At 52.5% G+C, this 20619-nt stretch overlaps 2 protein-coding genes across 5 annotated transcripts in view; one reads left to right on the top strand and one right to left on the bottom strand.

Moving 5' to 3' along the window:
- The window catches only part of Tbcd (tubulin folding cofactor D), a 150125-nt gene that overhangs the window by 60875 nt on the left and 68631 nt on the right, over nucleotides 1-20619 (top strand). For all 3 annotated transcript variants that reach the window (XM_013078115.3, XM_004861054.4, XM_021241301.2), the window contains 3 exons: nucleotides 218-278; nucleotides 939-1013; nucleotides 4140-4234. In XM_013078115.3, coding sequence (XP_012933569.2) covers nucleotides 218-278; nucleotides 939-1013; nucleotides 4140-4234 — 231 coding nt within the window. The remainder of the gene's footprint in view (nucleotides 1-217; nucleotides 279-938; nucleotides 1014-4139; nucleotides 4235-20619) is intronic.
- Nucleotides 5436-20063, bottom strand: Znf750 (zinc finger protein 750). Of its 2 annotated transcripts, XM_004861051.3 has the most exons (3): nucleotides 19324-20063; nucleotides 12863-14453; nucleotides 5436-12725 (listed from the first exon to the last, which is right to left on the bottom strand). In XM_004861051.3, exons 2-3 carry the CDS (start codon nucleotides 14275-14277, stop codon nucleotides 12023-12025), a joined length of 2118 nt encoding a protein of 705 aa, XP_004861108.1. In that variant the 5' UTR covers nucleotides 14278-14453; nucleotides 19324-20063; the 3' UTR covers nucleotides 5436-12022. The 2 variants fall into 2 exon arrangements, with proteins under 2 accessions (XP_004861108.1, XP_087064356.1); XM_087208230.1 differs by having other exon boundaries at nucleotides 12863-20063.

Raw genomic sequence — 20619 nt, 5'->3', positions numbered from 1 at the left:
CTGGGCTGGATCTGTGTGTTAGGAGCAGTGGTGAAGATAGGCTTTCTGTGTTATCTAAAAACACGGAGAGGGAGCTGCTCTTTTCTTGCTTTCCTAATTAAAATTGAGATTCTTAGCATGGCTCTCTCCAGGATACTGGTTGGAGCACTTGTGTGGGGTGGGGGGATTTACAGAGGATCAAGACCTCACCGAGGCCAATGGCTGGGTCTTCTTGCAGAGCAGCTGCTGGTGGGGCTAAAGGACAGAGACACGGTGGTGCGCTGGTCTGCAGCCAAAGGGTAAGTGCCAGGCAGGGCGTGGTGGGGCCGGGCATCCCCTTCAGTCCTTAAGAACTTTATATGGGGTTGAGAGCAACAGATATCTTACCAGATTTTTAGATCTGTAAGATGATTACTGAGGATGAACTTTGGCTCCCTGTGGGTGTTGGGCTGTGGAGGAACAGGGTCCCTACACAGTGGGTCCTGTGTAGAGAAGATGAAGGGCTGGCTGGCAGGTGGTGAGGTTGGGGGACTGTGCCCCAGAGGGTCCTGGGGTCCCTGAGCTGGCAGCTTCGCCTGGGATCTGGGGCTTCTTTGCGTCAGCACTGGAGGCCCCTTGGCCCAGTTGGTGCAGTTGAGTGTAGGCCCAACACTGGGACAGGGGGAGGACCCTTCTTCAGGTCTCCACGCTTGGCCTCCTCCCTATGGGGCAGCATCTCATGTGGCAGTGGGCATCCTGGCTGGTGGGAGGCCTGGGCTGAAGCCCTTCACGTGTGCCCGGCTGCCATCGGCTGCTGGTGATGGACTACAGCGTCCATGTGCCCTGGTGCTGTGTGCGCTCGCTGCCATGGTGAGTGGTGGTGGCTGAATACAGTCTGTGGGGCTTCCCTCCCATCTTGCCCACATAGCATGTGTCCCGTGCTGGGCTGTCGGCCTGACGGCTGTTACTTTTCTCTCCAGAATTGGCAGGATGGCAGGACGGCTTCCCCGAGAGCTGGCAGATGACGTGGTTGGATCTGTGCTGGACTGCTTCAGGTGGGTGCTCGTCTCGGCCTCACAGCGGAGGCTCTTCTCTCCTTGTCCTATTACGTGGATATTCCCTCCTGGCCCTGTGGCAGAGGCTCTAGTCTTTGTTCTGGTTCCTTTTCTTTTCAGTGTGTTGTTGGTAGGACTCCAGGGCTCCCTTTTCTCTTTGGAGTCAGTGTGAGGACCTCGGCTGTCTGGAGTGTGCAGTGGTTAAGACCGTTGACTGCAGGCTAGGAAAGTAGTGAGTCTGCTCTAAGGTCTCCATTCTGGTCTGTGGTGGCTGCCTGCACCGTCCTGTGGAGCTCCTGCATGTGGGGCATGTTCTGGATCTGCCAGCACTGCCACTGCCCCAAGTGGCTGCTGAGACTGCAGCCTAAACTTGAAGTTGGAGTGAATTTTAATGAAGTTATGTGTAAATCTGGCTCTCGGGGAATTCTGCGGATGGTTGGGATGGCGATATAGGGGTGAGCGCCTGGGCCACAGATCTGCATCACACGCCTAGGGGTGTTGGTCCTGCTACCTCCCTGAGGGCTGTCACCCTGTGGCATCAGTGTGGGCCTGGGTGTCAGAGGTAGGGGTTGAGAAGGAGCAGTCCTTTGTTCAGAGCCCTGCTTTGTGCTGACCCTCCATCGGCTGGCAGTGTTGTCTGGGCCTGTCACTGGGAGGCTGGGACTCTGCCCTCAAAAGTGTGCTGTCAGCACTCTGGTTGCTCAGTGTGATGTCAGTGACCAGACGTGCTCCCCTAGCAGCTGTGCCGTCTTCCTGCTGGAGCAGGTCTGTCCTCCACTTAGCCTCGGGCAGCTCAGTGACAGCCTTGGATTGCAGGGAATGATAGATCACACGCTGGTCATCTTCAGAATAATGCTGCATGCTGGGTTGCCTTACGGAGTGCGTGGGCTGGAGAGAGAGTGCAGTTTGTGTTCTTGAGTTTCTGTGGGCTCGTTTCAGGCTCATCCTTGGAGTTCCTTCAGCATGCCTGGTGTCCCTGTTCCTGTGCTCCCTGGGTGCTGGCCAACGGACAGCCTGGGCTTCCTGTTCTCCAGGAGAGCAGAGCTGTGGGAGGCTGGCCTTGGGGGGCATGAACAGGGTGGTCCCCGTGCTCCAGCTGCCCTTCACGGCCCAGTTGGAGTGGCTGTTTGTCTCAGGCACTTTCGTTGCTCTTTTCTTCCCTGTGGTGTTCTGCATATTCCCTCTGCTTTTAAAGCTCTTGTTTTACCTAGCCCATCCTGGGGCTGCTCTCTGCGGGGCCTCTCTCTCAGCATGCTGGTGTGTGCCACTCCTCTGTGTTTGCCTTCTCTGGCCCACAGTCTCGTATACTGTCAGTCATCCTGGCCACTTTAATCTTCCAACGCTTCTTTGCCCTTTTTGTTATTTTGATTTGTGAGTCACATTTTTGTGGCTCAGTTCTGAGGATGGGAGTGGACCTCTTGTCTTGAATCCTCCTCCCTCAGCTCAGAGCAGCCTGCAGGGCATAGTGCAGCTAGGGCCTCAGTGGGGTCTGAATGGAGGCCCTGCCTCCCATGCCTTCCTGCCTCCTTGTGGCCCCCCCTCACTCCCGGGCCCTGTGTGCCCCTGCCTTGCCTTGGGCTTGGGTCTGAGGTGGGAACTCACACTCAGCACTTGGCTGATGTCTCCCCCTGGTCCCTGGTGTCCAAGGACTGGGTCTCTCCTTGGGCCAGTCTAGGGGGAGCCGCGGTGGACACAGGTTTACTTTAGAAATGGACATGGGCATGACCAACCTTGGCTGTCCTGTATTTGAGTCATCATAGTGTTGATACTAAGTTCACTTGGTTGTTAATAAATGTTTATGAGAAGTGTGAAGCATCTCTCTCCAGTGAAGATCTGAAGGAGCACGACGTGCCGACATTAATTTTGGAAGTGGTCATGTTGCCTTTGGGCAGATGCTTAATAGAATATATGGAAGTTAATAAAGTTGTACTTGAGCTAGGCATGGTGATGCACACCTGAAATCCCAGCACACTGGGAGCCTGAGGCAGGATCAAAAGCTCAAGCCCCATCTGGACAACTTGTCAGCTTAGCAAGACCCTGTCTCAAAATAAAAAATAAAAAGGAACCTGGGCCTGGAGCTCAGAGTGAAGGCCCTCGGTTCAATCCCCCGCACTCCTGCACCCCGCTAAAAAGAGTTGTGTTTGAGTCATGCAGCACTGGAGGTGCCTGTGGCTCAGGGAAGCCAGCATGGGTCCCCTGTGCCCTCTCCTGTCCCAGCAGCCCTGTGCTTGCTGCCAAAGGTGATGCAGCCTAGCAGCTTTCCTGCATGCCTCTGCTGTCAAATTAATTTGATCAGAATTGGTAAAAGTCTTCTAATTTGTTTTGCTTTTTGGTGACGTGTGTTTTCATATTTATATTGGCAGCAAAGTGTGGAAACTTCAGACAACCCTGAGCAGCAGTTATTCACACTAATGATGATGACAGGCCGCACCTTGAAGAGAGCTTCTGAGCCACATCAGGGATGTTTTTATTAAACAGTAAATATTACTTCTGATGTGATTAATTGGTATTATAAGTATTCATTAAAAGTCCATATTATTAGTGAGGCCTAGTGCCCCATGCTTGTAGTTCGACCACTCTGGTAGGCTGAGGCAGGAGGATTGCTTGAGCACAGGAGTTCAGGGCCAGGCTGCCACCATAGCAAGATCCTATCTCTTGTAAGGAAAAAAAATTATAAAAAAAATGTGCAAGTGCTGTTTCATTCTGATTTTTTAATCTTGAATTTGATGACTCAAGTAAATAGTGGATGGCGTTTAAAGGAGGCTTCTGGGTGTCTGTTTGTTTCCATTGTGTGAATTGGATGGGATTGCTGCGAAGCCCTGGCTTTGAGTGTGTCATCTCTCGTGATGGAGCCAGGCCATGGCTAGTGTGCAGGGTAGCTGAAGCTTGTGACTGTGGCCCCCATCCAGGTGACATAGCCGGGGACTGGCTCTGGGCTTGGGTCACTCCCGATCTTGTTACGGGGAGATCCGAAGAGGTGGCCTGACATAGTAGCTGTCTTCCTGTTGAATTGGGGTGTTCACTTCTTCAGCCAAGAAGTAAGGGTCCCCGCGAGACTCAGGGCACAGTCTGAGCTCCTTGCCTAAGTCCAAGCTCCGGGAACTGACATGAGGACTCTGGTCTCAGTTTTCAGGAGACAGACAAGGCGTGGCATGGTGGATGTCTGGCACTGGCGGAACTGGGCAGACGAGGCCTGTTGCTTCCATCACGACTCCCGGAGGGTAAGTAACAATGTGTGGCCCCGAGCCTGCTGGGCCGCTGTGGTGTGGCAGGGTCTTCCTCTGAGCTGTCTCCCTGGTGGCTGGCTGTGCATGCACAGGTTATGTGGAAGGGCATCCTGCACATGTGGCCTGTCTGATTCCTCCTGGTGGCCCTGGTGGGATGCGTGGATTGCAGGCCCCATATGCTTCATGTGGAGGGCATAGACCCTGCTGACCCTTGACTTCCTTGCCCTGAGAACTGGCTCTCAGCCCTAGGGATCTGTTGCTGATGAGGGCTCCTGCAGCTGCAGCTGTGGTGCTCCACAGTGTCCTGTGTGGGTCTGTCTTGAGTCACCTGCAGGACAGTGGACCCCATGGTGAGGGTCCAGCCAGTATAGAGTGGGGGAATTGGGTGAAGGATGGGGAGACTTTGCAGGGGTGCCTGAGGACAAGGCATGGTGGACATACTGAGGGCCTGCAAGCCCAGGCCGGCTATTGGGCGGGGGCCCTGGCCATGTGCTGCTGTTCACACTTGGTGGGGATGGGCCTTGGGTGTGGCCAGAAAGGATGGAAGTAGAGGACAGCGAGGAGCCTGTCTTAGTGTGCCCCACAGACACTGTGCACCAAGAGGTGGCTTCTGTCCAGAGTACAGACGCCGAGCAGTGTGGCCCGTGTCTCAGCAGCGTCGGGCTGCTGTGGAGTCTGTGCTAGGTACTGGGAGGCTTGGGAAACCTTGTAGGGCCTGAGTTAAAAAGTGCTGTTTAAAGTTTCTGTTTTTGAAACATCTGCTTTTATTGAGATAACTCAGGTACTGCAAAGTTCACCCACTGAACCGTGTAGCCGAGTGGTCTTTAACATGCTCAGAGCCCTGTGGCTGTGCTGGCTCATGATTCCACAGCATCTTCACTGTTGCAGGAGAAAGGTGTCCCAGGAGCAGCCTCTGCTCAGAGCCCTGTGGCTGTGCTGGCTCATGATTCCACAGCATCTTCACTGTTGCAGGAGAAAGGTGTCCCAGGAGCAGCCTCTGCCCCCAGCCCTAGGCAGCCACTGGTGCGTTTTCAGACACCATTTTGCCTTGTCTAGATGTTTCATGTAAACTTATGCATAGATGCATCTGAGTTCTTTCACTCAGTACAGTGTTGCTGATGTTCATCCATGCTGCAGTACACCAGTGCCTCATTCCTTTTTATTGGTGACCAGTGTTCTATTGCATCCTGGTGCATTCTTGTTTTTTTTTGGTACCGGGGATTGAACTCAGGTCCTTGCACTTTTGAGGCAGGTGGCGGAACCACTGAGCTAAATCCCTGGCCCTGTGCATTCTTTTCATCAGTCAATTTGGCCTTCTCCACTTCTGGCTGTTATGAATGGTGCTGCTATGAATATTTGTGTACAGGTTTTTGTGTGACTACATCTGTTTGGTTCTCTTGGATATAGACCTAGGGATGGAATTGCTGAGTCAGTCTCAGAGCTGCCAGCCTTTTCCAGAGTGATTGTTCTGTTCTGAATTCCCACCAGCTGTACAGGAGGGTTCCAGCTTCTCTACACCCCTACCAACACTTATTTTTATCTTTTTTTTTTAAAGAAAGTAACAGCCATGCTCATGAGTGTGACGTGTCACCTCACTGTGCTTCTGGTTTGTGTGTCTGATGACCATTGAAGCAGTCCAAAAACACCTCTAAGGGTCGCTGGATGGTGGCCATTCTTACAGCTTTAATTTGGTGGGTGTTGTTAACTGTGCTTTTTGTCTGCCAGGAGTTGTGATTTGTGGGGGTGGAGGTCACATGTCCTCTAAGAAAGAACTGGGCAGGCCGGGGATTTAGCTCAGTGGTGCCACGCCTGCCTCGCAAGCACAAGGTCCCCAGTTCGATCCCCATTACCCAAAAAAAAGAAAGAACCGGGCACAGTCTCCAGATAGAAATGATTTTATAGACTGTCACAGCGGCTGGTTTTATCCTGGTAGCTGCAGTTTGGCCCAGGTTCTTAGCTGGATCTCTGCACCTAGTTCAGCCCAGGGATCAGTGGTGGATGCACGTAAAGCATGGTTTGGCAAGGCCTCCAGCTGCGCTGGCCCATGCTGCCCACCAGGTCTTCCTTCCCAGCACACACTTCTGTCTCGGGACGTTGACTGGCATCACTGATCCCAAGCAGCTGGAGCGAAAGGACGCGAGTGCCGGTGTCATAACAGAACAGTTTGGTTCTGCTGTTTGAGTTGTGAACCTGACATGGGATAAATCAGCCCATGACCTTCCTGGGGGCTGCTGCCCTCCCCACGAGCAGGGTCCCTGCCAGTGTCACCCTGTGCCTGGCGGAGCCTGGACAGACATGACAGGAGAGTGTCACGTCAGGAGGGCACTCTCGGCTGGCTGTGGGAGGAGGTGGTGCTGACACTCATGGCATCTGCAGTGTACTTTGTACTCCTGCATTTCTGTTTTAGGCCTTATGCTGTTCCCCTGAGGCTGGCCGTGCTGCTGCGCAGGTTCTGTGCTCCATTGGCCAAGGGGCTGCAGGCAGATTTCTGTCACTGGATGGTGCTGGCAAGACATGGCCTAGGGGCACAGGTGTTGATGGCCACCAGCAGTGGGGTTTTTTTCCTAGCAGACATGGCCTAGGAGGACAAGGGTTGCTAGCATGACAGTTTGTATCTCAGAAGATGTGATCAGGGAGGACAGGAGTTGATGGCTTGAGGGTCACTAGCATGCAGGTTTGGCTCTGAGAGGACGTGGCCTAGGAGCTGGGTGTTGATGTGACGCCACCAGCATGTGGGTTCGTGTCCTAGAGGATGTGGCCTAGGCACATGGGTGTCAGTGGGCTGTGGCGACTTGCCTGTGGGATTGTGTCTGCTGAAGGGGGAAGAAGTGACACCAGAAGGTTTCTGCTGATGTCCATCTGGGCTCTTTCTCTCCAGCTTCTGAGAAGACAACCCCACCCAGTGGAGGATGGTCAGAAAAGGAATGTTGTCTTTTTTCGGATGGCTTCCTAGGGAATCCTGCTCATCATGTCCATGAACACACACCCCTTCCCACATTGCTGTGTGCCGTACCGTCTTGGTTTTTGCTCCAGGGGATAACAAGCCACAATCTCCTGGAAGACCACTACCCAGGGGCCCCTAGGTGTCTGTGTTGCGGTGAGCTGCTTGCCACAGAACTCTCTCCGTAGCCCTAGTTTGGTCTGTCCAGCTTTTCCATGGCTCTGTTTGAGCCCTTGCAGTTGAGAATGTGCCAGTGGCTGCTGAGCCAGAGTGAGCTTGAGTGGGGCTTGTGGCCTTTCTGGTTCCCTGTTGGATACAAGAATAGGCAACAGTACTTTTTCTGTACTATCTGGTAAAGTGTATTCATGTGATGATTTTGCATTTATGAGTTTGGTATTTGAAGTCCACCATTCTGATCTTTTTGGACATTTGGTACAACCCCTTTTTCTTCCTTGCTATCCTTCCTCGATGGAGAGTTTTACATATTGATTTGAAGATGAACTAGCGTTTGGTGTTGCTTTGAGCCTCCTGGTTGTGTATCTCAGTCTTCCATCAACCTGAGGCTATCTTCAGTGGCTGCTTTTTCAGATATTCTTCCTGACTGGTTCTCCTGCCCCTGGGATCCTGTTTTATGTTTGTTGGTGTCTGCTAAGTTCTGTTAATTTTCTTTAGCCTTTCCATTTTGGCTCCTCACGTGGGTAATTTCAGTTGTCCTATGCTTAAATTCACTGATTATTTCTTCTGCCTGGACAGATCTGGCTATCAGACCCCTCTGGGTAATCTTTTCAGTTTAGCTATTGGCTTTTCAACTCCCTAGTGTCCATTTGGTCTTCTTTTGTCATCACTTCTGTCTCTTTATTGACCTTCTGTACTTTCCCAGATGCTGTCCTTTAGCTTCTTGAGTATGTTTTAAGGCAGTTGATTTGAAGGCCGTCTGGGAAGTTCAATGTCTGGCTTCCTCTGGGTGATTTTTGTTGGTTTTTGTTTTCCTGTGAATGGGCATACTTACATATTTCTTTGGATGCCTTGTAGTTTTTTATGAAAGCAGAACATTTTGAATATCATGACATGGTAACTCCTGCATATAGGGATTAGCTCTGTGTTATGTCGAGGCTGTGGGCGCCTGTGACTTTCAGATGTCTTCACCCTGCCTTTGTAGAGACTGTAGCAGCACACTTCACTCATTGCATGTAGAGACTGAGTGTCTTGTGTTTGGTCTCAGAAGTCAGCTCCAAGTCTCAGCAGCAGCCATTGACCTGACAGAGATGTTCCTAAGTGCTGAAATGCACAAGCCTCTTCCCCACAGAGAGCATTCCCTCAGTTGCTCTGAGTTTTGGGTTAGGATCTGGGGCTTTGCAAAAGTTGGTCCTGGCAGCCGAGGCCAGTTTAGTGTTGTTTAGGTGGAAGTTCAGGTTATGGAGCTCCTCTGCCAGGTTCCATGGCTTCATCCAGGAAGGAGCATGTGGATGGCGCTATAGCATCCTTCCAGGCTTTTAATAGGATTAAATGCCTGCAAGAGGGGTGGGAGGAGCGGAAGGCTAGAGGGCCCCATCTGGTCCCAGTTGTGTGTTGTGTGTGGGAGGCTGGAGGCTCCTGGGGGCTGCGTGTCTGGGAAGAGGGTTTGGCAGGGCTTTGGGGAGTCAGTGGCGGAGGAGCCTGTGTTTCCCAGGCGGTGCTGCACTGCTGTCACTGGTACGTTCCCCCCCGCGGGAGTGTGCTGGCCTGAACTCAGTGCGGAGTCTGGCTGCGTCAGTCTGTGCACCGGGTCTGCCGTGCCCTGCTGAGGCTGTCTCCACTGTGGTGAGAGACCCCCCTGTCCTGACCCTTCATCACAGGCCTGGCACCTTAGTTTTCAGGTGAGCAGGTGGGCCTGGAGGGACCCGGGCAGCCCTTGTGTCTGAGGCTTTGATTTTTAGCCTCTGTCCAGTTTTGAGCTGTTGGACCTCCATGTTTGTAAGACAGTGGAGCCGACTGTGTAGCGTCTTTGACTTTGCTGGTGGCCTGGTGGCTCTTCTGTGCCCCTTGAGTGAGCATGTAGGGGGCAGATCTCAGTAGGCCCTGTCGGGACTATGCAGAATGGGTGTTTACTATGCTTTCTAAAAGTGTGAATTAAAGGATACTTTATTGCAATGTAATTTACCTATCAAACAATTTCTCATTTAAAGTTTAAGATTCAATGGGTTTTGATATATTGCTTTATTTTTGTTTAATTAAAACATTTTTTTTTTGGTACTGGGGATCGAACTCGGGACCTTGTGCTTGCAAGGCAGGGACAATGCCACTGAGCTAACTCCTTGGCAGGTTTTTTTTTTTTTTGGTACCAGGGATCGAACTCAGGACCTTACGCTTGTGAGGCAGGTGGTGGAACCACTGAGCTCGGCCCTATTTTTTTTTAAATTGTGTTAGAAATATATACAATTAAAAAATTTGGCATTTAATCATTTTTATACGTAGTGTTGTGTGGCATAATGTTCACTGTTGTACAGCCATTACCTCTGTCTAGTTGGGGAGCTGTCGTCATCCCATACAGAACAATCCCTGACCACTCTAGTCTACTCTCTGCCTTGTGCATTTCTCTCTTCCAGGGACCTCACGTGAGCACCAAGTTTGTATTGTGTTGGGCCTTTTGTGACTGGCTTGTTTCACCAGCATGGTCTCCAAGTCCTTCCATGCTACAGCATAGAGAGCAGCATTCTTCCTGTGTGAGGGCAGCCCATCCAGAGGCACCTCACTCTGCTCACCCCATCAGCAGGCATTTGAGTAGCCCCCTCTGTGGCTGGGGTCTGGTGCAGTGGGTGTGGAGGTGTGTGTGTTCTTTTGAGACCCCGTGATTTCCCCGCGTGACTCACTGCAGTGGGATTGCTGTGTCACGGTGGTTTGTGTGACTTTTGAAAGTTCATGCCCTGCATCCCCAAGGATAGGACCACAGGTTCCCTCATCCCCAAGGACAGGATCATGGAGACCCCATGGGTCCTTAAGGACAGGACCATGGGGCACCGCTGACTCTCCTTACTGCATCTTTAGGGTCAGTTTGCAGCTGGGGCTCAAGCACTCCTTAGGGGAATTGTGAGACTGTGCACATCACTTCCAAGTTGGTATTGGAGTTTTATGTAAATTCAACTTGTTTTGAATGAAGCGTGGTGTTTCTGTCCTGAAATTTGTCATGAGATAAAGCCATCGTCTGCTACACGTGTGTGTCAGGTGTCCAGGCCACACAAGTTTCTCAGACATGTGTTTCTTTCACAGGATAGTCATCCTTCCCTCTGTGTACTCCTTCCTGGAGAACCTGTCCTGGGGCCACAGGAGCCGCTTGCTAGTCACTTCACAGGGAGGAAAGTGTAAGAGTTAGTCAGCTGTTTCATTTCTTACTGCAATGTTTTTCTAATTTGAGTTTTAAAAAATTTATCAGTGTCAAATGCCATATTAACATGTGCAACTTCTATTTTCATGCGTGTACTATTTTCAAGTTAAAATAGTAAATTAAAAAAAGTGGAAAAAAATTGTTAGTATGAGGTTGACCAGAGCAACCTGAAACAGTGCCTTGCTGAGACACAGGCCCTGACAAGATGGCATTTAGGTCCAGGCATCTTTGGTGAGTCACGCTGCTGCCCAGAATCGGGCAGGGCTCTGCATCAGCCCTGCTCAGTGCTAGAGAGCCTAGTTCTCATGAAGTGGGAGCTGGGAATGGCAGCAGCTTGTTGTAGCTGGTGCTGTGGTTGGGACTTTGCTGCTTGCTCCTGGCAGCCTGTGCTCCACTGTGGCCAGGTTCCTGGCACCTTCTCTGCAGGGGCGCAGTGCACCCCGTCCACCTGCGGGAGGCTTCTCCTGGTCTCTCTGGTACTTGTCAGGCGCCCGGAGCTCAGCTCTTACCCTGGGGCTCCGCTGAGGCTTGTCTCCTCAGAGTGATGGCAGGGCTGTTGAGAAGGAGAGAGGACAGGAGCCTTCCCAGGCCACTCCCAGGGTCTCATGTCTTCCTTCCCCATGCCCTCGGCCCAAGGACCTGATGGTCTTTGAGGAGCCCCAGGGACACGATGGCCTTTTCCTGTTCCTGCCTCCTGCCTGCCCACACACCCGAGTCAGCTCTCAGTTAGTGCTGCCTCCGCTGCCAGCGCTTCTGCTGAGGGTTATGCACTGTACTTAAAAGGGCACCACAGAATTTACACTTGTCTTCATTTTATGTGTTGTTAAAGTTTATGAGTTTATTGAAAAATTAACAACATATACATCATTTTAGGGATGGAAAGTGAGGCTGAACAAATTAGAAAATTCACTTCGATATTACAAGCAAATGGAATAAATCAATTGTACTGTCACCAGTAATGTACCTTCCCTTGTGGAAATAAATTATTTGTATAAATAGCCCCTAGATGTTTGTGTTTCAGTTGTAACAAATCACAACATTTTTACATATAGCACTTGAATGCTAGTACTGAAAATACTTATTCCTGGTATCTTTTCAGTAACTGTTATGTACTTCAAGACATGTAGCTAGATGTAGTAGAAAAACAGTGAAGGTGGTTTATTCTAGTGCTGATGTGCTTGTAAGGACAGTGTCTGTGGAAGATGTGTGTGTCCCTCTGGTCCTGCATGTGCACTGGGATTGACAGGCACTGAGCCAAGGTTTAATGCATCGATGTGGAGTGTGTAAGGCATTCACATGTCTTTACAACCAGGAGGAGGAGAAGCACCTTTTCACATTCATCTCGTTGTCCACAAAAGCTGGACTGAGCTACGACGTCTTCCTAAGGACAACCAGAAACTGCACCTGTGGGATCACGATGAGCAGTGCAGAGCTACTTGGGATGCGGCGCAGAGGGAAAGTCTCCTGCAGCTCCGAGGCCTTAGGACACCCGGGTTCTTCTGCGCAGAGTGAACACACGTGCCGCTGTGTCACTCGGCTTTGTTTTCTTAGCTCCTTGCTGTGATTTCCCTGCATCCCTTTGACTTGTCCTCTTTTGTCCTTTGGGCCTGAGGTCACACTGAGCTCCCTGGCTCTCCCTGGGACTGGGCGTGGCTACGTCATGGCAGGCAGCTTCCTGGGCTGTGGTCTCCCCCTCGCCCACCCGGACATTTCTGGGGCTGTAGGCCGCCAGCTGACAGAGGGCCACAGCCGCTGTCTGCTTCTGCTCCTCACTGCTGTCCACCACGCGTCCAACTGGGGCCTTCCCATCAGGGGCCTCGTTGTGCTGTGTGTCAGCCTGGCCTGGTGCGTCTCCAGAGCCTTCTGTCTCGGTCTTCTGAGCAATAGCAGCGGGTTCTGCAGCTTGGGACGAGCTGGGAGCAGTAGGCCTCGGGCCTCGGGTGATGCAGGCATCCTTCACAGAGAGGTTGAGGGGCAGGTCCTGTGGCTCGGACAAGTCCAGGGGCTCCAGGGTGCTGGCTGTGTACTCTGGTCGGTGTGTAGCAGCAGGGTTTGTCTCCGACTTCTTGGAGAGGTTGAGGGGACCTGTCTTGGAGCCATCCTCAGGGCTGGAGGGTGGGGCCTCGGGGATCAGAGAGGCACTTCCTGTCTGTGTGGCAGGATCTTCTATCGGGGCCTGGAGACTAGAAGAGCCGAGAGGGCTTAGTGAGAGCTTGCTTAGGAAAGTGATCACTAAAGCATTATGTACAGAAGTGAATGTGGCCAGTTGAACACAACCAAAAAAATTACACTGAAGGGTTTGAAAATAAAATTTTCTTACCTTTTGGGCGACTCTGCTCTGTTTGCAGGTGGCTGGGACTGAGGGTATTCTGTGCTCTTCTGGACAAGCTTGAAGGCTGTGGGGCTGTGTTTGGGCTGCTGGAGCCATCCTGGGGTGTCTGAAGCTGCCTTGTTTGAGAGGTCACACAGGCCTTCACATGTCTGGCTGGTCTGTGTGAAGTTGGTGGGGCTTGGTCTTCCCGGGGAGCCTGTGGCTGCACTGCCTGCACGGGGGCTCATTTTGGCTCCTTCTGTGTCTTTGGAAAGGTCTTTAGCTTCAGGAGTTGGGCTTCCTTTCTCAAACTCTGTGTCTTTCTTGTGGGGGTTCGAAGGGTTTAACTCAGAGGGGCTCAAGGCCGGGTAGACCAGGGCAGCATCCTCCAGCAGGCGAGAGCTTTGGTCTCGTGAGATGCCAGCCGCAGGTGGAAGCCTGAGGCCATAGGAGGTGAATGCTGACTCGGGTCTGTATAAGCCATAAGGAAGGGGCAGGTTGGTGTGGAACTGGGGGAACAGCCTGTAATGGTCATATGCTGATGGAGATGGGGCCAGGTGCTTGGGGAGTGGCCCGGGGTGAGGCAGGAAGTGTCTTTGGTCTTGGGCGCTGTAGACGGACAACAGGGTGGTGTCACACTCGGGTGCGTTCCCAGCAAGGAGGTAGGGGGAGTAGATGGTGGCCAAGCCGTGTTCTGTGTAGAAGGGAGGGGGGTACTCTGGGATTGTGGAGTGCACATAGGGAGAGATGGTGCCGAAACCCTTTGAGGATGGGATTTTATGTGGAAACTCGGGCGTGAGGAAAGGGGAGCCAGCTTTCCAGGGGTAGCCAGGTGTGTGGAATGCAGACTTGGCATGGAAAGATGTGGCTTTTGCTGTGGGGTTGGTCAGCGCCAGTGCCTCGGGAGCCTCTGCATGGTCTGGCCCCTTGAGTCTGTGCTCCCCAACTGGAACAAATGCTGAAGGCCGAACCATGCTGTCCGGAGATGGCTGGGTGCTGAGGGCAGCTTCTGGGGCTGGCTCCCTCTGCAGGGCCGGCCTCTGAGGGCACCTGTGGGCTGCCCGAACCGGCAGCTCCAGGTCTTCCTTGGCGTCCTCCTTGGCAGGGCTGAGCTGTGGCTTTGGGTTGAGGCTGGAAAGCCCGTGGGTGGTGAGGGCCTTGGTGGGGGCTGACTTGGCCGTGGGCTCTGGCTGGAGGGCCTGCCGAGGGTCCAGGGGACTGGGCTTGGGCCCCTTGGGGGCGCGGTCCTGCTCGGACACTAGAGTGATGGAGTTCTTGCAGAGCCCGTACTTCATGTGGTTGAAGAGGTGTGACTTCTCATTGCAGGTGAAGGGGCACTGGAAGCACTTGTACTTGAAGGGTTTCCCTGGTGGCCGTGGAATGTAATGCGGCTTTTTCGGTTTCCGCTCTTTGAGAAGACTCATGTCCCCTGTGTTTCAGACTCCAGTTGGCTGAATGATGGGGTCACTGCAGACTCCTCTTCAACCCCAACTTGGTGGCCGTTAGGAAGGCGAGTTCCCGTCTCGCCTCTCTTTTCCGAGTGCTGGGGTCAGCTCCACTGCCAAGGAGTCACGAGAGGTCTTGCCTTGTGGTCCCAGAGCTGTAAGGGAGAGCAGAGGCTGAGTCAGGATGGGGCTTAGTAGGTCAGGGTCCTTGTTATCTTCCTGAAGGAGGAAGGGGCAGAGGCCCTTCGAGGAAGCTGTGGTACCCTGCATGCCTGCATGCCTGCTCCACTGGATGCCAGCTCCCTGCAGTGTTTGCTGTTTGCTCAAGTCTGACCTGGAAGAGTTCCCTGGGGGCCGAGAGTGTGCAGTGTGTGAAGGCCAAGAGTCAATTCTGGGAGGACCTGTACTTCTCTGGGTTTGGGGGACTCTTACCCCATAATCTAGACCTTCCCTCTGGAGTGCCCTGAAGGGCTGAACTTCAGCCCCTTGCCTGTCTCCTCAGGGCTTTGGGATGGGCCCTGGCACAGCCTGCCTGGCTGCGTACTGGTGCTTGGAGTGGCATCCTTCAGCACTGTGTGTGTGGTGTGCTATTCAGCCGAGGCTGGTGGCCGCCCTGCCGAGGGAGCCACGTCGTTGGTATGTTCTGCGTGTGGGTGTCATGAGTGAAGATTATTTAAACATGGCTCCACCCTATTGCTTCCAAAACCACAAATAAAAAGTCAACTCTTTCTCAGTAAGTTGCACTTTGTTTTTTCCGGTGCCAGGGATGGAACCTAGGGCCTAACTCATGGTACCAAGTGCTCACATAGAGCCACAACCCCAGTCCTAGCAAGTTGAATTTTTGTCGTCTCCATACAAACACCAGTGACGTATTTAGTTTGCTTTAAACAGTTTGCAGCGGTGCCAGGGTGAGCTTGCTGTGTCCTGTGTGGTGTCCCCTCCTCAAAGTAGAGTTGGTTCTCCTGTCCACCCTGTCCTTCCACAGTGTGCCTCTGAACAGACCTCCACGTGGCTGTCTTCTGGACCATGGGAGGCCCTCTTGGCCTTTAGCCTCCAGGAAGGGGCAGGGCCTCCAGCCTGCTTCTCAAGCCCTTGGGACTTGTAGGTAGGAACTGGAGGTTCCCTAAGGGTCACCCCATCCAACACACACCCCACTTCACTGTGCCTCCTGACCCAAAGCTGAGAGCAGAGGGCAGCTGCTGCCCTGGACCACTGGTGAGGAGTCCAGGTGCCTAAATTCACTTGGACACATGAAAAGGCAAAGGTCTCCAGCTCCTTACTATTTTCAAATAGCTTAAAAATAAATTTCAGTGGAACTGATGTAAGAAAAGTGTTTCCAGATGCAAAACCGAGTCTGTGGGACTTAAGATGTCAAGCAGTGCCTTCTAGACTCAGTGGTCAGATGTCCTGGAGATCAGGGGAGGCTCCTGGCCTCAGGCAAGCTCTTAGCTTTCTCACACTCCCAGTATCCCCAAAGAAACTATCTGATTTTATTCGGATTTTCTACTAATTTATTCATTATTTCTTAAAAACACAAAGAACTATCCTGGATGTCCCCAGCTGCCTCTGATGGCATAGTTTAAGATTTTAAGACTTTTTTTTTTTCATGCTGGGGATTGAACTCAGGACCTTGTGCTTGCGAGGCAGGCGGCTTAAGACTTTTTTGTTAATAGTGGTTTTGGTGGAAAAGAGGACTCTGCTGAGACCAGAAACCTCCCACTTCAGAGTTTCTTTGCGGCAGTGAATTTGGGATGAGAAAGTTTTTGTTGCCCTGTAAGTGGGGCGGGGTCAGCCCAGGACCCCCGCTGGGGTGTGGGCCAGCAGCCCTCTGGACCCACCTGGACCTGTGCTGTGTGTGGGGGCAGAAGCTCCAGGTACCATGTCAAAGCCAAGTTAGCTACAAGTGGAATGATGGCTTTGAGACTTTCCTCTTTACCCTCTTACTAAAAAGCGGTGACATGTGATTCTCTGGGGTCCAGCTGTACGGGGGGGGGCGGGGAGGAGCAGAGCACAGGGCTGCCCTGCCCCCTCCAGGTTGCGAGCAGCGGGCCTGGTTCCTGCTGTGCAGGCCAGCCGAGTAAGTCAGCAGGGCCTGTGCCGGCATGCTCAGTGTGCTCCCGGTCCGCAGGCGTGGGAACCGCAGCGAGGCAGGTTCCCAGCGCCTGGAAGGATATGTCATGGCATAGATCTGAGAGCAGTGATTTCATCACTCCCTGGGAGCATCGTGAGCAACACAATGACAGTTGCAGACATTTATCAAGTGTGAGCCGAATCCCAGCTATGCGATACCAAGGGGGACAGACATGGAGCCTCAAGCGCCGGGAGGACAGAAAGTCCCCTCAGGATGTAAGAAAGTGGTGTGACATGCATCTAAACAGCGTTACTTCCTGTAACAGGAGGAGATAAGCGCCCCACGGTGGTCAGGTTTCCTTGTCTTAGGGAGGCAGGCAGTGTGCGAGTTATCCATTAGTATCGCCCAAAAAGAGTAATTTGGGAAGTAGCTACTCATGGTTATCAGCACACCTTCCGCCACACACACCCGTGCCTGAAGCTGCGTCTGAACCTTTCCCTTTCTGCTCCTTTCTGCTCAGTTTCTGGGCTGTGTGTGTGAGGGGTGTGGCTTCCTGGTGCCCACATGCTTGGAGGTGAGGGTGTTGTAGGGTTTACTGCTTGAAGGGAATGTGCATAAAGTGCACTGCTATTTTAGTAACTTTGGATAAACTGACCTCTCCGGTTGCACAACTGCTGGTTAAAAAGCAGGGCACTCAGCTGCTTCAGAGGCAGGTGTAAGAGGGCGTAGCTCACCTGTCTATAAAACCACTGACATGCTGGAGAAGTAAGTGGGATAAAATTGATGCTTTTGTAAGCTTTCGAATGATGATGTCAGCCTGTGAGTTCACTGTCCTAACTCAAGGGAGGTTTACGAGGATGAAGAAACTAACCTACAGCCGAGACCACAGTCAGTCACACACGGCTGTGGGCACAGAGGTCTGACACATCCCGTCCGGTCAGTTTATGCCTGCTGGACTTTATGCTGCTGCTGGGGTAGTAGTCCAGAAAGACCATGTTGTTGCCAAAACAGTAAACCCCAGAGCTTTGTTTATAGTCATTTTGGATTTGCATTGAGGCAAAGTTTCCCGGAAGGTGAGGAGAGATGTCCCTGTCCCTGTCCCTGTCCCTGTCCCTGTCCTGGTGGGCATGTTTCTGCCTTGGGATTGTGCACCTGGGGAGTTGTGTGGGGCTCTGGGTGGAGGGTAGTGTGGGCCCAGGCGAGCTCTCCCCACTGCCCCATCTGCCTGTCCTTGCTGTTTCCTGTTGATGGGCAGGAGAGGCTGCGATGGTACCTCACAGCCTCCCAGCCAGGCCTCTCTCCTCTGCCTGCCCTGGAGCACCACCCTGCTGGGTGCCAGGAGCCTCCTCCGAGTGGTCTTCATGTGGTGTAGTGTCCACCCTAAAGGATGTGAGAATGGTGAGGGACGCAGAAGGCTGCGCAGGGCCCGGCCAGTGCTCCCAGCTGTCCTGCTGCGTGCGCAGATGCCTTGCTGACCTGGTGTCCCGCATGTCTCCATGTGCCCCGTGCTCTGCTGCTGACTGGACCCGGTAAAGGCCCAAGAGCTTGCTCCTCTACTGCAGCGCCCCGGCCTGGCACAGCTGCCCACACAGGGCTCTGAGCAGGTTGTGGTTTCAGTTGGCACCAGCTCCTGTTTATCTCAATTTAAAAGCCCTGTACTCGGCTGCTCCCTATGTGGACACTTAATGCGTTGCCTGTTAGGACCGCAGTAGTGGGTGGTGTGTCTCCAGTATTTCTAAGAGACTTGGACTCAGGAAACAGCACTTTTGTTAAGGACTTTGCTAGGACACAGTGGAGGTAATTACAGCCTGGCATTATAGCATGGCGCTGGCTGCACCAGGCACTGAGGTGCTCGCCCTGCCTGCTGGCCTCTGGATGGAGGAGAGCCGTGACACTGTTGATGGTGTCCAGCTGCCTGGCACTGAGCCTTGCAGGTGGAACGTCCTGAAGGGCATGCTGTAATTACCACCTGTGATGTGGCATTATTGCGCCACTCAAGGACATGCCATTGTCAGCTCCCACTGGGGTGTTGCAAGAACAAGATTTGTGAGTTTTTCTCCAGTTGAGCCTTCGCTGTGACTGGCGGCTACTCCTCCCAGCTTTCTGCTCTCTAAAATGAAGGGGAAGCCTCAGGACGACCATGACCTAGGGAGGAGGCACTTTCCTGGAGTATGATTTGGAAGAAAGGAACCAGAAAACAGCCAGAAGCCCTCTGTCATGCCCACGCAGTGCCAGTGCCTCCTGTTCATAGCAGACATTGCAAAACACCGGAGACCTCATTTTAGTGCAGGTGGACTCGGGCCGGGTGGACAGAGGCTGCTGAAGTCTGACTTGGGTCAGGCTTGGCCAGTAATGTGGTCAGTAATTATTTTCCTATAGACTTCTGAAAGAAGTTCCATATAAGGAAAAATATCCCTTTGTGTGTGTGTGTGTGTGTGTGTGTGTGTGTATGTAAATGTGTGAATGTGTAACCTTAACAACCAAACAAAAACCTATTCTTGCTTAAAAGGTTATGTCAAAACAGTACTTACTTTAAACTTTAAAAGTTAAAAAAAATTAAATGAGAAATTAAAGTCAGCAGCTATTTAATCATATCCATACATGCATATATATTTCTTACCTCTTTTAATGTTGAAATTTATTGAAGCTTAGTTTTCAGGTAAGGGAGAGTTAAGCAATAATATAAAGTCACATTTTGGTTTATCTTTTATGAGTTTTATGGCACAGATGAGGACTTGATTTCCAAGTAAGCCTGTTCATGCCAGCCTTGGAAGAAAGTGCAACCCTATTACGAGTTTTGTGGCTGGTCTGTGCCTAGGCAGAGCACCTGCCGGGTCCTGACTCGTCCTCAGGGCCCAGAGCAAGCCGGTGGTTCATTCAGCCAGATGCCTTAAGACCCTTTGGAGAGTGGTTTGGAAAGAACTCGGATCTGAGAAGAAATCGCAAGCACTTACCAGGTGTGTGGTGCGGTCAGTGGGTCGGTCGGTGGGTCGGGATGCAGGTCTCTGCTGTGTGGCGCTGGGAGCAGGATGTGTTCTCACGCTGGGCTGGCTCGGTGAAACTGGAGCTGGCTGCTGTGGTGGGAGGGGTTTAAGTGTAGGAGTTGAGCCCTCAGGGCGTAGAGATGCACCTGATATTCCTCCGCCCGCAGCTACGCTTCATGTATTTGCACCCACTGAGTGCCACACAGCCTGGCCGAGCAGGGACCCAGCCAGCCAGTCACCATGCCTCCTGACACCCTGTCAGTGCTGTTCCGGCCGAGACTGGGGGTGCACAGGGTCGGTATTGCCCACAGCTGGGTTCAGATGCTGTGTGTAGTCGTCCTCTGGTACTTTTGGTGGCAGGGTAGTAAGGACACACATGGACTCCCTTTAGAGCCCTGGTCTGTACTAGTGGCAGGGAAACACTGGGTTTGCTCTGAAATGGGCACTGGGAGGTGCAGTGCTTGTGTGCCCTTGCGGGAGAGTCAGCATGAGCTCTTACACCTGCACGCCTCTTACCCTGCACCCCGTCTTGGCTGGTCCCCGAGAGAGCTAGAGAGCTGAGTGGTGAGGAAAAGCCAGCCCCGCCGCCTGTCACGGGGACCTGCTGGAGCATGCCCAATGCCTGCACCGAGCTGGCTGTAGGCAGCAGTGCTGCCAGTGGGAGTCAGCTTTGCACACCTGGATGTCCCTTTAAAAATAACTCAATTCCATGGGCCGGGGATTTAGCTCAGTAGTTCCGCTGCCTGGCTTGCAAGCGCAAGGTCTTGAGTTTGATCCTCGGTACCAAAAAAAAACCCAACAAACAGAAACCCAAACCTCAATTCCTTAATTTTAGGGCCAGTTTATTCTCTCTCCAAACCACTTGCCCGTTAATCTGAGGCTCCCTTTAGGCTGCAGTGAGAGTTGGCATACGGTGTCACTGGGGCAGCGACGGAAGATGCAGCACTGGTGGCAGGCCTTTGGTCACACCCGAAGCTGCTGGAAGGGGGATCTGCACCAGAGGCTGATGGACAGGCTTTCAGACGGGCACACTGGGTTTACCGCTTACGTAAGACTTACAAATTCACTTGGCTTCACCTTTATATTTACATTTAATGCTTAACAGTTTTTTTCGGTTACTTTTATTCCAGTCACATATATAAGTTAGAGTCAAAAATAGTCTTGTCACAGCGGCACCAATTTGCCTTGCTGGAGACCAGCTGCTGTGGACTCAGTGGCTTCAGTTGTCCACTCTGTCTCTGCCTTGTGTCTGGGGTCAGGACTCCG

The sequence above is a fragment of the Heterocephalus glaber genome, unplaced genomic scaffold (genome assembly GCF_053883595.1).
Source record: "Heterocephalus glaber isolate CG9 unplaced genomic scaffold, H.glaber_assembly_v1.0 deba00000937, whole genome shotgun sequence".
Lineage (NCBI taxonomy): Eukaryota > Metazoa > Chordata > Mammalia > Rodentia > Bathyergidae > Heterocephalus > Heterocephalus glaber.
The sequence above is the reverse complement of the archived record's forward strand: the minus strand, read 5'-3'. Positions and strand labels throughout refer to the sequence as shown.